The sequence below is a fragment of the Aphelocoma coerulescens genome, chromosome 21 (assembly GCF_041296385.1).
Source record: "Aphelocoma coerulescens isolate FSJ_1873_10779 chromosome 21, UR_Acoe_1.0, whole genome shotgun sequence".
NCBI lineage: Eukaryota > Metazoa > Chordata > Aves > Passeriformes > Corvidae > Aphelocoma > Aphelocoma coerulescens.
Genome location: NC_091034.1, coordinates 5,739,888 through 5,755,714, shown reverse-complemented (window position 1 = coordinate 5,755,714; position 15,827 = coordinate 5,739,888). Strand labels below are relative to the sequence as shown.

At 49.2% G+C, this 15,827-nt stretch overlaps 1 protein-coding gene across 1 annotated transcript in view; it reads left to right on the top strand.

Annotated features, from left to right (window-relative positions):
- Positions 1–14,372, top strand: part of PRDM16 (PR/SET domain 16) — a 294,806-nt gene extending 280,434 nt beyond the window's left edge. Inside the window, exons 12-17 of the mRNA XM_069034721.1 lie at positions 1,400–1,477; positions 6,837–7,006; positions 7,999–8,173; positions 8,685–8,915; positions 10,182–10,356; positions 12,456–14,372. Of these exons, the coding sequence (XP_068890822.1) occupies positions 1,400–1,477; positions 6,837–7,006; positions 7,999–8,173; positions 8,685–8,915; positions 10,182–10,356; positions 12,456–12,590 (964 nt within the window). The 3' untranslated portion in view covers positions 12,591–14,372. The remainder of the gene's footprint in view (positions 1–1,399; positions 1,478–6,836; positions 7,007–7,998; positions 8,174–8,684; positions 8,916–10,181; positions 10,357–12,455) is intronic.
- The last annotated feature ends 1,455 nt before the right edge of the window (positions 14,373–15,827 follow it).

The window sequence follows — 15,827 nt, the reverse complement described above, 5'->3', positions numbered from 1 at the left end:
TTTTTAATAACCTTGGGAGCGGATCTGGAGATTCTCAAGCAAACCCAGCCCCCCAGGCCAAGTCTCTGGTGTTCCCAATGCCAGTCCCAGCTGTATCCAACCTCAGCTACGGAAAAATGATTGAATTTTAAAAAGCAGCATGCAGGAAACAACTTTTTCAAACCCAGTTCTATCCACAGAAGTCCTCACGTACCCATCACTGCTCCAAATTGGAGCAGATCACGGGTATTTAATAATAAACCTCTGTCTGCTGTCGCAATTTTATCTCGAGGTTCTCGTGGTGGCTCCTGCTGAGGAGATTTTTTTGGGTGCAGAAAGTGGGTACAAACCTTGGTTGACATGTCTTCTATGTTCAACTTTGCCACAAAAGCTGCAGGCTCGGATTTCAGTTGAGTATTTAGAAATTTGAGGTTTCTACTTACAACAGGGACTAAACTTAAATTTTAGATGCACACTCACAAGTTACCATTTGGATTTCCACTGCTGGGGAACACTCACATTAACTGTTCATCCTCAGGACAGCTGAAGGTCCCTGAAATTAAGAAAGTCTGTCATAGCTTCCTCCTACAATAGGTTTCATAGTCACAGAGTGCAGCCCCTCATCCTTGGTATTTTTTTTCCCAATTAGTGTTTTTATTTATACCTTTTCGATTTTACTGTGAACCAGATTTATTGTGGAACAGAGTTCCTTCCTTTATTAATTTGCTGTGGCTGCATTTGCCTGCTCTAAGCAGCCTGCCAGCCTCCTAACCCACAGCACGGTGCTGCAGCCTTTATCCAAAGGAAAATTCTGTGAATTCCAAGGATGAAAAGAGCAGATTCCATATGATGAGCACATCAACAGGGCTATAAAGGAGATGCAGAAACATCTCAAGTGCCCATCTGACCAGGCAGTGATAAACCCTCTGTACCCTGATGCAGGAATGCTGTAGCTAAACCATGTCCTCAAGTGCCGTGTCCACACTTGCTTTGAACACTTCCAGGGATAGTGACTCCACCGCCTCCCCGGGCATCCCATTCCAACATCTGACAAGCCTTTCTGTGAAAAAAAATTCCAAATATCCAATCTAAACCTCCTCCAGTGCAACTTGAGGCCGTTTCCTCTTGTCCCGTCCCTCATTCCCTGGGAGCAGAGCCCGACCCCACCTGGCTGCACGCTCCTGTCAGGGAGTTGTAGGAGTGAGAAGGTTCTTTCTGAGTTTCCTCTTCCCCAGGCTGAGCCCTCCCAGCTCCCTCAGGTGCTCCTGGAGCTCTGATGCCAGCACAGTGACCCCTGTAACCCTGGGGTGGCAGATTGATCCTCCCCATTGTCCCTGAAGGGGTTTTGGGAGCAGTGTCAGGATGTGCTGTGGCATCCCTGGGCTCTCCTGACGGTTTCCTTTGGCTTTCCCTGTCCCAGGTACTGTGGCAAGATCTTCCCACGCTCAGCCAACCTGACGAGGCATCTGCGGACACACACTGGAGAGCAGCCTTACAGGTGATGTTGTCCCCCATAAAAAACCCTTTCCCAAACACTCCTCACTCACCACTCCGGTATTTTTCCTCCCCCCCCTCCCCTCCATAAAGCTGTGCCAGCAGAATTCCACAGGCCTGGAGCATTACACAGAGTGATTCATAGGGTTGTATATTATGTGTGCCAGCCAAAAATAATCAGGCTTGGCAGCTCGAAGATAGACACTTAACTTATATTTAGATGTATGCTGGCAAATGAGGGCTCTGATTTGCAGTGTTGTTTCACACTCACGTTCACCATTCATCTCAAGGACAGCTGAAGGTGCTGAATGGCTCTGAAATTCAGGCTGGTTTGAAGGGCTTGCCAGGACCTTCACTGCTGGGGCTAGCTGGGTTTTTTTGACTTTTCTTAAAGAACATCAGAGGTGCCTGGAGTAGGGGATCAAAACCACAAAGGCGAGAAAAACCCTGTCGATTTACCTGCCTTCAAACTGAATTTTGGTGGTGCCTGAGCTTCAATCAGGGAGTTTAAAAGGAGGTCTGGGAGTGGGGGGATTCACAGAGAGTCTCACACGTTTGTGAGTGTTTAAGGTAGGAGGCTGAGCTGTTTTCTGTCAGTTGGGGACAAGGTGATGTGATTTTGATGCTTCAGTGTGCACAGGGACAGTGTCCCAGCCCAGTGGGTTCTGTGGCTCCTGTCCGAGTCAGGGTTTAAATCTGAATAAAACTCACAACAAAATGCACATATTATCTGGGCCTAGGTGTATAAATAACTGTTTCTCATGGAAATCTTTCCCCCCAGAATTTTCTGCCAGTGCTTTACAAACAGTTTAAAAAACTTGGGCAAAAAAATGCCCTTTTTTTTTTTTTGTTAGAATGAGGTCCAGAAATGAGCAAACCTGAAGGAATGGTGAATCGAGAGCTCACTGCAAGTCCAGCATTGTGTTTGCCATGACGTGAGCGAGTGTTTTGCAGGTTGTCCAACAATGGCAACAATTCTGTTTCTCTTTGGGTAGCTGACATTGCAGCGTTTCATCCACAGCCATAAGTTCACAACAAAGCAAATGGAGCAGTTATTAAATAAAGAGAAACACAAATTTATGAGCAGCAAAAGGCCGTGTGGTCAAATACATCACATTTTTATGCTCAGTTTAACCTAAGAATTGACTCTCCCACATTGTAATCCCTGCTACACTGAGAATCACGTTTATTTTCCTACCAGAATTTTAAGTGTAGACATTAGGTAAATTCAAAATACACCACCCCAAAAAAAGCAGACATATATTTTGGATCCATTCCCTGCTGTGATGTTTGGGGTTGTGTTATTTGAGATGCCTGAATGGGCCCTGCGTGTTCCCTGTCCACGGAAACGCTCGCTCCCGATTATTCCGAGATTGTTCCTTCGGTTTTTCTTCCAAAAAAGGAGACTTGCAACTTAACAAAGGTTAGGAAAATAAAGATTTATTTGATCTGGTCTTCTCCCAGCAAATAGCCTGTGTGGGTTTTTTAGAGGTCTGACTCCTGGACAATGTTGCATTCTAACAGCACCCCAGAGAGCCGGGGCTGCGTTTACAGACGAGCTTTAATTATCATTGATTTGCTTTTCCTCTCAGAGAACTGAGATTTGCAGCTTTGGCAGCCAGGCTTGTTTTGAAAGCTTGGTTTTTAAGTGCTGACTTCAGGCAGGTAAAAGGAGGTTGCTGACTTCTCAGTGTTTTATTGTTGTCTCCTTTGCAACTTTGCTTTTGATTGTTCCATTTTTATTTTTTTTTTACCCTGTCACTATATAAAAATATTTCTATATATAATCATTCAAATATTAATCCAAATAATAATTTAAATGTTCTTAAAGACAACAGGCCAGAAAATAAGGTGGTTTGGGTTTGATTCCTGATTGCCATTGATCAAGTGATGGGTTTTTTGGAGTTTTTTAAGGGCAGTTAGGAAGTCACTCAAACTTCTTACATGTCTAATTACATATAAAGTAGGAATTAATAGCACATGAGCAATAAAAGAGGCAGATTCTTTTTGTAAAGGGAAATTGCAACGTGTTTTCTGAGGAGTGAGCAATACCTGCTAATGCACTTCCTAAAAATCAAGTGAAACACTCTGAGACCCTGTCCCCTACAGCGAAATTCAACAAGTTTCTTTTCCCTCTTTTATTTTTTCTGCACCAAACCTGAAATTCAGCGCTATGCATTTCAGAATTCAGTGATAAAAAGGCCCTTGGAGGCCTCGTGTCCTGTTATCTGCATTAAGCTGGAACTCACAACCACACCTGACAGCTAAGATTGCACATATTTTGATCAATATTGAAGATATTTCTCATTTTCTGGTTTTCAAAACGCAGCCTGAGCTCCCCCCTGCTATAAATGCACTCGAGGCTGAGGAGTCGCTGGGAGGGGGAGTTGCTCTCCGTGTGTTTTGTGGTTTTTTTTCTTGCAATTCTTCTTCTCCAGCTCACCCTGCTCGGTGCAAAACTTTGTGAGAGGGACTCAGGAGCTGCTCCCCACACTCCCGGGGTTTGCTCCCTGCTTTCTCCCGTGTTGTCCCAGGTACCGGAGCTCCTCCAGCTCCCAGGATTTCTTGTCATTCCCCAGCGCTCCCCAGCTGCAGCCCTGGCTCCTTCCTTGCTGTCACTCCCTCCCACTTTGGATGTTTGCAGCCCTTTAAGCTGATAAGGGAGAAGCTTTGTGGGGCTGTTTGCAAAGCAAACACCGCTGCCTTTGAGTTTTATTCTTCTCCTCCCTCCGCGTTCACCCCTCTCCCTGAATTGAAGCTGGTTCCTCTGCCATTTATTTAGATTAAAACCAGCACCGACCCCTCTGGGACCACAAATAACGCCGGACATCTCCCTCATCCCTTTGCTCCCAGGCATTCGCTGCTCCTTCCCAGTGCCCCTCTGGTTCCTATTTTTTTTAACAAGCTCTTGATCCCTCCCCATTCCCGACCCTGCATCCACATAGCTCATGGTTAAGGCGAGGACTTGTCACGGGGAGCTTTTCAAAGGCTTCCTGAACATCCAAATAAATGGACAGGGAGGAGGCCGGGTCACTCCTGCCTTGGGCTGCCTTTAAATGGCTGGAGCTGCTCCTGGGGGTGATGGCAGGGACAGCCAGGCTGGGGAGCTGGGTTATCCCGGTGCCCACTGTGCCAGGTATCCCCTGTGCCAGGCATCCCCTGTGCCAGGTATCCCCTGTGCCAGGTATCCCCTGTGCCAGGCACTGGGACACATGAAAAAAGCATTTTTTTAGGAGCTGGTGAGGACAGGCAGGGAGAGAAAAGGCCTGGCATCAGCAGGGATGAGGAGAGGGCTCCTCATTTAAACTGGACAAAACCACTCCTGAAAATCCCATGGAATAGCAGGAATTTGGGGATATTGGCAGGTTTGGACATTGCAGTTTGCTGGAGTGCTGAACAGGAATCTGAGAGGATTCCTTGGTGCTGGAAATCCGTGTTGAACTCTCCTTATAGAAACTGTGCTTGTCCTTGCTCATGTTCAAATAACATATTATTTTCTGGATTTATTTGGGGTTTTTTGAAAAAAAAAATGAAGAGGAAAGACTTCAGAAGTCTGGAAAAGCTGTGGTTTGAAAAGAGATTTTGCTTTCTCCCTTTCTTAATCCTAATAAAGGTGCATTATTTGAAATATCTTTATTCTTGTTGGAGATTTAGCAGTAGGAAATTCGGAGGTGGACATGGAACCCATAAACGTTCAGGGAGGGAGAGTGTTTCATAAATGTATCCCTGCTTTTTCCAAAAATAATACCCATTTATTTTTAGAGACCGAATAAAAATCACAGCTGGAGCACATCTGGAAGTGGGGTCTGTGTGTTTCACAGGGGGGATCTTTCACACTCGCAGTTGAACCTGCTGTGTCTGTAGGGAAGAACCCCCTGTCCTCTGTGTCCAGGGAAATCCAGTTCCATCCTTGAGCGGGGCAGGCACGGGGTGAGTCTGTGCACATCAGCAGCTGCCTCCAGGTACCCCCAAAACCTGCGTGGATGCCCCTCCATCTCCATGTCTTGGAGTGCTGGAGAGGCCCTGGCACAGGCTGCCCCATCCCTGGAAGTCTCCAAAGCCAGCCTGGACAGGGCTTGGAGCACCCTGGGAGGGTGGAAGGTGTCCCTGCCCACGGCAGAGGGTGGCACTGGACGGGCTTCAAGTTCCCAAAACCATTCTGGAATTCCAGGATTCCCATCGAGGAGCAGCTCAGCTCCGCGGGGCAGATGTTGCTGTGGGTTAGAGGAGCTCAGAGCAGCCCTGCTGGAGTGGATTTGTTCTGGAATTACAAGGGCTTGGGAAGAGTTTGAATCTTGTGAGCGCCCAGGGTTTGTGGGGCTCTGCAGCGGAGACAGATTCTGCTGCTCGTGGGTTTTGGAAGCGGAGCCGTGGGGGAGCAGCTTTGCTGAGGTACGAGTGACGTGTTTAAAGGGAGATGTAGCGAGGGATCCGGCGGCTTCGGGCAGGAATGAGGTTTTCAGGAGTTTTAGACCCAAACTCTCCACCGCAGCTCGGAGCTGCCACCTTCAGTCCACCGGCAGCTCCCGCTCTGCGCTGGGCTCAGCCCGCCCGGCACCACCCTCAGCAATTCCAGTTTATTTGGGGGCAATCTAAACCCAAAAATGGGGGTGATGGCTTTGAACAACCCCCCCAGCCCGTCTGCCGTGGGTCCTGAGGAGATTTAGCTGAGACAGGGAATATTTCTTCACTCAGCAGCTCCCCTGAACGTCCTGGTTTGGCTCCTTGCGTTCCAGCTTTTCATCATAAACCAGATATTCGCTCCTAGGAGTAAATCCTATCCTGCTTGGAAAGGATGGTGGGTTTCTTGGGAGCTGTTTTGCTACAAGAATAGCCATAATTGCCTTTAAAGCCACACTGCACTCCCTGCATCTCCAGTACCACAAGGAATTTCGCAAATAAAGCCGGAATTTTCTGTGTGTCCAGCTAACTGTCATGCAGGGATTTGCCAGTTAATAACTACTTTATACATTTCACCTCCCTTCTTTCTTCTTCTCCCTTCCCTGTCCTCCCTCCACAGCCATATTTCACCTGATTCCCCACAAAAAAAAAAAAAAAGTGGAAGGAATAAATCCACCTCTCTCATTCCTACATCCATATGTGGAAAAGTAATTATTTCATTTCAAATTCTTATTTGTTTGGACGACTCGCTTCCTAATTAATCTCAATCCTTTCTTTGTGCTCCTTGAGTAACAACAATATCAGATTTGTCTGGGCTGATTAATGCTTTGTGCTTCCCTCGGCCGAGTCAAGATTTATAGACCAACATTTCCTGGGGTATCGATAGTTAAATTTTCCTCTCTTTTTTTGCTGTTTGGGTTGGTTTTTTTCCCCCCTCACGTTTTACTCTTTGGCATTTCCAGGTGTAAATACTGTGACAGGTCATTCAGCATTTCCTCCAACCTGCAGCGGCACGTCCGGAACATCCACAATAAGGAGAAGCCATTCAAGTGCCACCTGTGCAACAGGTGCTTCGGGCAGCAGACCAACCTCGACAGGCACCTGAAGAAGCACGAGCACGAGAACGTTCCAGGTGGGCAAAGGCTCTGTGGCTCTGCTGGGGATCACTGGAGAGAGGAGATTCCGTGCTCTGCGCTCTCTGGCCTTTGGGAAGCCTCGCTGTGATGCCATGAAGATTTTTTTGCCTTTTCTTTTATACCCCTGTTATGCCTTTTTTACAATTTCTGTATTCTCAGTGCTTTTTGCCTACATTCTTGGACTTGTTTGTTCAGCTAAGAGACTGAACATTTTAGAAGCTTCATAGCCAGGGATCAGCGTGTCCCAGAGCCCAAGGTCCTCTCCAGAACACATTCTGTAAACCAAGATAGAACCATCCAGGGGAAGGTTCCTTGGGGAGGGGGGCTCACTTGAGCCTCTCATTGGGGAATCTTTGATAGATCTGCTAATTAGAAACACCTCTAATGTTACACCCGATCTTTGGGGATACTCAGGCAGGGTGCATCTCGATGCACATGACCTGGACGTGTGCACCTAAGGATCCTTAAAATAAACACCAAGGTAAAATCCCTTTTCCCCTTCTAACCGTGTCTGACTCTTGATTTTAAGACCAGGAAAAGGCATCAGCTGGAATGCACTGTCCCCTAAGGATGAGTTTGTAGGGTTGTTTGTAGGGGTCTTTTGGAAGTTCCAGAAGATAAATAGGCTTTGTTTTAACGTAAAAAATGGAAGGAAGGAATTCCTGTGATGAAGCCAAGTAAGTGATTTCCCAGCATGGGGGAAAATTGTTATGGAAAAGGTACAGGCAAAGAGCCCTGCAATGGTTCTTGGGTTGTGTGTGTTGTCCATAATTGCTGAACATCACCTGGATTTCAGTCTGGAGAACACAATCTTCCCTTGGGAGCTTTGCTCCGTGACTTTCCTCTTGAGTATTCAATCATTAATATAAAGTGAGAGGGCTGTTGAGAACCTTCTTCCTTTATGTTCCCTCTTAATCCTGGCCTTGCCAACACCTGATGGAGTCTCCTGTTCTCTGTCCTGTTGTCTCTCCATGTTCCTGCCCTGCAGTGAGCCAGCACTCCGGAGTCATCACCAACCACCTCGGGACCAGCGCCTCCTCCCCCAACTCGGAATCAGACAACCATGCACTTTTAGACGAAAAAGAGGATTCCTATTTCTCAGAAATCAGAAATTTTATTGCAAATAGCGAGATGAATCAAGCGTCAGCTTTAGCAGATAAAAGGTAGGCAAGAAAATGAAATTATCTGCTGGTAGGACAGGCATGAACAGCAGAATAATAGGAGAGGGAATTCAGGCTGGCTGGTAGAAGCTTCCTCCTCCTGGCTGCTTGAAGGGAAATAATTGGAGGACAGAGCCTGGAGAAGGAGGAAGGCTGCTTGTCCCACAGATGATAAATTTAAAGTGATGAAAAAACAGCATTTAAATCCAGACTGCACAAATTCGTAGTTCAAAAAGCCTTGGGGCTGGTGTATTCTCGACAGGCTTATTGGCCCTTAGGAACAGTGATTTTTAAATGCCTGCAGCACGTTGGTTTTCTTCTTGTTAGATTTTAAATAACATATATGTGTACATAAATGTGTTCTGTGTTCATGTCTACGTAGGACATTACCAAAGTCTGGCATTCCAGTGGGAATACATCACTTAAACATTTGCCATCTTTTTTTTTCTTTCCTTTTCTTTCCTTTTCTTTCTTCTTCTTCTCCTCCTCCCTCCCCTTCAACCAAATATTTCAGGCCAGAAATCCAGGATATTGACGGCAATTCCCAGTGCCACGGACTGGCAAACGAGAAAACAGAAGATGTGGATGATGAGGACGAAGAACTGGAAGAGGAAGATGACGACAGCCTGACGGGGAAGTCCCAGGACGAGACGGCGTCGCCCACGGCAGAGCCCCGAGGAGCATTCGAGGATGAGGAGGATGAGGAGCCCACGTCTCTCACCATGAGCTTTGACCACACCCGAAGGTGAGGGGGCCGTTCCCCTCGGGGGGCTCAGCCCCCTGCCCGTGTCCGTGGTGCATCGTCAGTGCTGTGGGTTTGTTCTCCAAGCCATGCCATGCGTTTGATTCAAACCTTCACTCCAGATTCCATTTCACCACGGTGGGGGACACGAGACAAGTGGACTGCAAGGAGAGTCTGGGGTGATGTCTAAGGCTTGAGGGGTCTGGATCAGGAGAAGAGACACAAAACTCAGAGTTTTCAGGGTACCACAGCTCAGCAGATGTTGTTTTTCTCTCCAAAACTCTGGTCAGGGCAAGGGAAGAGGTGTCTGTGCAATGCCTTTGGTGCTGCTCTGGCCCTTGGAGTTGTTGCAAAATATTCTTGGCTTCAGGAATTCTCAGAGCTCTGGTAAAAAGGGGATCCTGCCCCTCTGTCCTGCCCAGGTGAGACCCCACCTGCAGAGCTGCCTCCAGCTCTGGGGTCCCAGCACAGGATGGACCTGGAGCTGCTGGAGAGAGTTCAGAGGAAGCAGCAGGATGAGCAGAGGGATGGAGCAGCTCTGTTGGGAGGAAAGGCTGGGAGAGCTGGGGTTGTTCAGCCTGGAGAGAGAAGGCTCCAGTGCCTGAAGGGAGCTATAGGAAATATGGAGAGAAAATCTTTCCAAGGGCCTGGAGTGACAGGGCAAGGGGGAGTGGATTTAAACTGAAAGAGGAGAGATTTAGGTTTGATCTTCAGGGGAAATCCTTCCCTGTGAGGGAGGTGAGGCCCTGGCACAGAGAAGCTGTGGCTGCCCCATCCCTGGAAGTGTCCAAGGCCAAGTTGGACAGGACAACCTGGGATAGTGGAAGGTGTCCCTGCCTGTGGCAGGAGGTGGAACAGGACCACTTTAAGGTCCCTTCCAACCCAAACCAGATTCCATGCTTCTATTAAAAATGAAGGATTTTTCCCCCAAGGTCAAGCCATGTCCGAACACCTTTAAAATGAAAGATTGCTGCGCAGAGCACGGGCTCAGCTCTGGTTTTGCTGCAGTTTTCCCTGGTTTCTGGGAGTATTCACAGCACAAGTCACCCAAAACTGAGCAATTCCTTACCCAGAACCTCAGAGAGAATCTCAGCCACCTGCTGCTTGTTGCTCTCCACTTCCTTCTCGCTCCTCCCATCCCGTGTTGTCTCCGTGTCCGTCTGTCCGTCCCTTCACGCATGTGGCTCGTGAGCCCCCGTGGGTGGTGCATGCAGGCTCTGGGCCAGATGAGCTAACACAGGTCACCCCTTCCCCTGGTCATTGGTACAGGTGTATTGAGGAGGACGAAGCCGGCCTGTTAGATTTGGAGCAGATGCCGAATTTTGGGAAGGGGCTGGATCTCCGCAAAGCAGCCGAGGAAGCATTTGAAGTTAAAGATGTGTTTAATTCCACCTTAGACTCTGAGACAATAAAACAGACTCTGTACAGGCAGGCTAAAAACCAGGTGGGTATATCCAGAACGTTTTCCTAGCTTGCTGCCAGCGTGTACAGCAGGATCAGGGAGCAGCTGGCCTCCTCTAGCCAAGGGTTATTTTCCTCTTCCAGCGGGTTCTTTTCCCCTTCCAGAGGGTTATTCCCCCTTTCCAGCAGGAATTCTAACACACACATGAACGTGTCTTGTTGCAACTAAACTGAAATAGAGGAGGAAGGGAGCGGGCATCACCTTTAGATGGATTTACCTCAGCCTGTGCAGTGAGAGCAGGGTTTACAGGAAGAGAGAGGCATCTGTCTGTTTTTATCTGTCTGTATAAATGTTTTTATAACTCCTTATTTATTTATACTTTAGGGTGGCTCTTCTGTCGGTCACCACTGAGGTTTGGTTTGCAGAAACAGCCACAAAGTGCCCTTGGGTTTGGTTAAAACAGGTGTCAAAGATAATAATACTGCCGGGATTTGCAACCCAGCATGTCTAGAGGGCTTCCCTGTTTATCTCCTTGATTTCTAAAAGTAAACCAGAAAATGGAAAAAGAAATCTGTGAGCCAGACCAGTTTAGACCCACCAAAAAAAAATCATCAAAATGGTATCTCAGAATTACTGGAGTTCTGAGAGAAATCTGGAGGTTTGGGGCAGGTCTGTGTGTGCTTTCTGCTTTTTCATTCACCAAAATACTCACTCTGGGTTTATGGAGTTGATCTCTTGATCCCCCCATGAGGATTCTCACAAAAGAACTGTTCTGTGAAGGTGCCTCAGCAGGCTGGGCTGGAGACAGGACACTCAGCCCCTGGATGAGCACAGCTCTCACCTCAGAGTCCCCTTCTGACCCTCAAGCAACAGAATTTATCCCCAAATCTATTTCAAATGCCCAGCAGAGCAGTAGCATAGTGCAGCCACCATGCAGAACATGATTTTTGATTTAGCATCACCCAAAACTCAGGAAATTTTTTGTCTTCCTTCAGAGTGGGTGCCAGTAGTGAGGCTGGGGTTGCTGCTGGGAGAGAGAGCCCAGTGGGTTTTTGGGGTGACACCCATTTAAGCACAAGCCACTTGCCTGACTCTTCCCTGTGTCCTAACACCCAAATGCACTCTTTGGGAGCAGCTCTTTCCCAATGTGTACCACCCTGCTGGGTCCAGCCTGTGCTTGGATCTGGGAGGGTATTTTTGGGATTTTCACTCCATTTTACACTTCAATCACAATAAGAAACTTAAATAATTTAAGCTAACAATAGGAAACACTTGTGTGAGCAGCACAGCACTCCTTTGGCTTAGTTTTAAGCAATTTTAGAAGCATGTGTGTCCACAAAATGACAAAACTGTACCTCTTCCCTGGGCCAGGGAGGGTGGGGACGGTGTCCTCCTCCTTTTCAGGCCATGGGTGACAATGACATTGGCTTTCACCTCTGCTCTATGAGGTTATCATCTGTCCATGTCCTCCCACCCCTCGTGTGAAAGGACACAGAGGTGTGTGAGACAAATCCTGTGTCCTGGTGGAGGGAGAGCAGCCAGGTTCCAAGGAGCCAGCAGTTTGTTAGAGGGCAAACAAGTGTCTCAGCAGACACCTTTAAGGGTTTCACTGCAGCAATAAATCCACCCTGACCACGAGAATTCTGTATTCCTAAACACCCACACTGGCATCGCCAGTGGGCCCATGCCAGGCATCGAGTGAGGATGAGCAGCTGCTCACCACTTCCCACTGGGCATCACTGCCCCGTTCCCAAGGCACTGCTGCCCCAGCCCAGCCTCCCCGAGCCTCTGGCTTGTCTGGGGATGTGCTTTTTTTAAGAACAAGCCCCAGTAGCAGCTGCTTTGCCCTGGGAGCAGAGCCTGGAATCGTGTGGGGGTTGGTGACCGAGCGCAGGGCAGTGCAGGATGGGTTCAGTCCTGTGACAGCCGGTGGCAATGATGCTGTCTCCTGCCCATCCCTATCAACCATGACAAATCTGCTGTCTGGAGTGGCAGGTGCCATCCTGGGGCGTGGCTGTGAGCTCAGCCCAGCGCAGAGGGTGCTGCTGGCCCGGGTGTGCGGCGTTAGAGGGTGCTGTGTCTTACACGGAGTGTTTCCATGCTGTTCTCACTCGTGTCCTCTGCATCCCTCTCTCCCCCAGGCTTATGCAATGATGCTGTCCCTGTCTGAGAACGCTCCCCTCCACACGTCCTCCCAGAACTCTCTGGGGGCTTGGTTGGACATGGCAGGAGCAGCTTCAGAGTCGGGGACCTTTAACCCCATCAACCACCTCTGAGAGGTCCACAAGGCACTGGCCGGAGCCCAGGCGAGGCAGCAGTGGTGCTGCAGCCATCCCAGCAAAATCCCAGCGAGCAGAAGATGGATGAGAGGGCCTCAGGGAGTCGTCTGGACTTTGGGCTGAGAAGGAAACCTGTCGCATCCGACCTACACGTCCTGCATTTTTATCTCTCCAGAGTTTTCCTTTCTAATTTATCGGAATGAACCTCTCCCAAACTGGATAACGCTGAAGCAGCCCCAGGATTTCATGAGCAAGACACGAGTTGCAGCAGTGCAATCAAAGATTGGCCCCTCCAACCTTCCAAACCGGTGCCACTGAGCCAGCACAGCCTGAGCAGGAGCGACAGCTTGGAACCCCACGGCAGCATTTCCTTCCCATCCAGCTGAATGGTGAAGCACCACGGGAAGAGAGCCAGGTGTGACCTGTCCTTGGTGCAATTCTGGCACAGCCACTGGAGTTATACCAGGGAAGGGCAAATTCAACCCATTTAACTGAAACCCCCCCAAAAGAATTCAGAATTCTGCGCTCCCACAGAAACATCATCCTGTCCTTTGTCCCCAGCAAAACATTGGCAAAGCTCCTCCAAGGTGAGGCCACGTTGCCTGCGGTCGTCACGAGCCACGTGCAGCTCCCAGCTGAGGCATCTCCAGCCTGGAACAGTGCTGAGGTTGGGGTGACACATGGGTCACGTGGATCGTCGGCTGTGCCCTGAGCAAGGCTGGGACAGCTCCCTGCCCTACCTGGTACCTGTGAGCCCAGCATGGGCTGGGAGTGCTGGGACAGAGCCATGCTCAGCCAGGGTGGTGGAGCTCCTGGAAATGCTTGGATTTCCCCAAGCAGAGAGGCCACGGGATAAAGCCTTCCCCAGCTTTAAGGAAATGTGTGCTGGGCAAACCTCCCCTCCCCTGGGGCAGCTGGGACACGTCTGCTCTCCCGGGGGTTCCAGGGTGCCCTCCCCCCGTGCTGATGGTATCTGTGGCACAGGTCTCTGATTCACACCGTTGTTTTGGCCTGGTTTTCCCTCTGCGCTGCCCGCTGCTGCTTGGCCCGTAATTTAAGTGGAAAGAGGAACTTTTCCGTGCTCCAGCAGCCTGAGGGGTGCAGAGCTCTGCCTGAGCACAGAGATAAGAATCTGGTTGTGGCTCTGATTCTAAAATTGCTCACAGAGATTCTATGAATGATTTCAAATCACTGCATCTTCTCTGCTGATACACAGCAGCCTCCACAAATCCTGTGGGCTTCGTGCTGTTCTCCATTGCAATTCCCATCTGCTGCTGGAGCAGGGAATTTGGAGACGACATTCCTTTATGGAATGGTTAGGAAAGCCATGGAAAAGGGCAGATGGAGGGTTCTAAGCCAGTCCAGTGTGGGAAGCCTCATTCCAGCAGGCCAAAACAACGGAACCAGCTCCCTGAGCAAAGCAGAGTTGGAGGTGGGTGCGACACCTTTGCGAGTCAGCTTTGCACCCAAGAGCACAGGTGAGGCTGATTTTGGGGAGCCTCAGAGGGCCCCCACAGGAAAGTGCCCAGGGTGGCTTTGGTACAGAGGGAACAAAAGGTAAATTAGCAGCATCAGTGTGTTTCCCAGGAAAATTTACCCTCCCCTTTTTGGTTTTCCACAACATCCTGTGAAAGTGCCCAAGGCTCTGAGAGCACCAGGCAGTGTGACCGAATTGCTTCTCGTATTTGCACAAAGCTCCTGGGCAGGTAGAGCCTGAGAGCCGACCCTGCCAGAGGAATCCCAGCTCTGCAGAGGAGAGGGACAGCCCTGGCCCCTCCCATCCCATCCCATCCCACCCCATCCCATCCCATCCCATCCCACTGATCCCATCCCACTGATCCCATCCCATCCCACCCCACCCCATCCCACCCCATCCCATCCCATCCCATCCCATCCCATCCCATCCCATCCCACCCCATCCCATCCCCACTCCAGTGGCTGCAGCACAGCCCTGCCCAGGCGCTTGGCCTTTAAATTATTCCCACAGGGGCCAACTGAAAATAATAAAAGGATTGTTTCTTTTCCTGATGGAATTTATTTTAATCTGTATATAACTTGTAATTTTGGGGCTAATTCCTTTCTTATTTTATTTCTTCCTTAACAGTATTTTTTTTTTTTTGCATTAGATACCGTTCTTGTGAAGAAATCATGTTAATATAAGTATGTAGTGAAGGACCAAAATCGTGGTGTCGGGGTTGGATGGTGGATAAGCAGGGAGCAGGAAGATTTTGTCCATGTGCCAAATGACCCCAGTCAGTGCTGCTGCCGATTCTCCAGACAATCATCCCTCAGCTTCCCTCTGCCTTGAACTTCCTGGGGCCCTGGAGGAAGGTTCCAGTGATTGGGAGCAGCACAGGAGGAGGAGGAGGAGGCCAGTGGAGATGCTCTGCCTCGATGGCCCTGCTCCAGGAGAACATGGAAACAGCCCTAACCATGGGGATAGATCCATCCTGTCCCATTCCAGCTGCAGCTCCCTGACTCCTGGCAGCTGCTCGGAGCAAACCACGTGTCTGAGCATCTCTCTGGTAGGGCTGTGGCACTGCCTGCCGTGCTGGAACAGGATCTGTGGGCAGCAGGGAGTGTTTGTGTGCCCTGAGCCATGGTTTGCTCATCCTTGGAGAAACCTTAGGGCAGGTCAGCACTGCACTCTGCAGCACAGGGAGGTGACAGAGCAGCTGAGGGAGCGGCACTGAGCTGGACACCAAAATGTGGGCCAGTATTAAGGAATGCAAGTGTTACTGTGGGGATTTTTTTGGGGTATTTATGGTCTCCCCACCCCTTTCTCAGCCCTGCTGCCAGTTGTGTCATTTCTCCAGAAGCAGTTGGTCAGGTCCTTGCTCTGACTGAGCTCACGCTGTTGCTGTTCCCCTCCCTGGGTTCATCCTGGCTCCCCATGGATCTCCTGAGGGCCCCTGGCCAGGGATAGGGAGGTATTATCCAGCCAGGGATTGAGGACATTAAAAATGTAGGGCTTAAAATCATGAAATGATTTTTTTTCCCCTTTCCATATTTCCTATTTCAGTTTCCTCCCCATTTTCTCTAGGTTATGTTGTAGAATCTCCTGACTCCTCTAATTTAGCACTGATTACAAGTTTTGTAATTTGATTTTTCCAGTTAAGATAAAGAAACAGGAAGCCTCACTGAACCTCTGTTAATCTCTACCTTTCACTGGATTGCACTTGAAACGTGCTGCAGCTCAGAGCAGGTGTGGAGGTTTTGTTTTGCTGCTTTAGC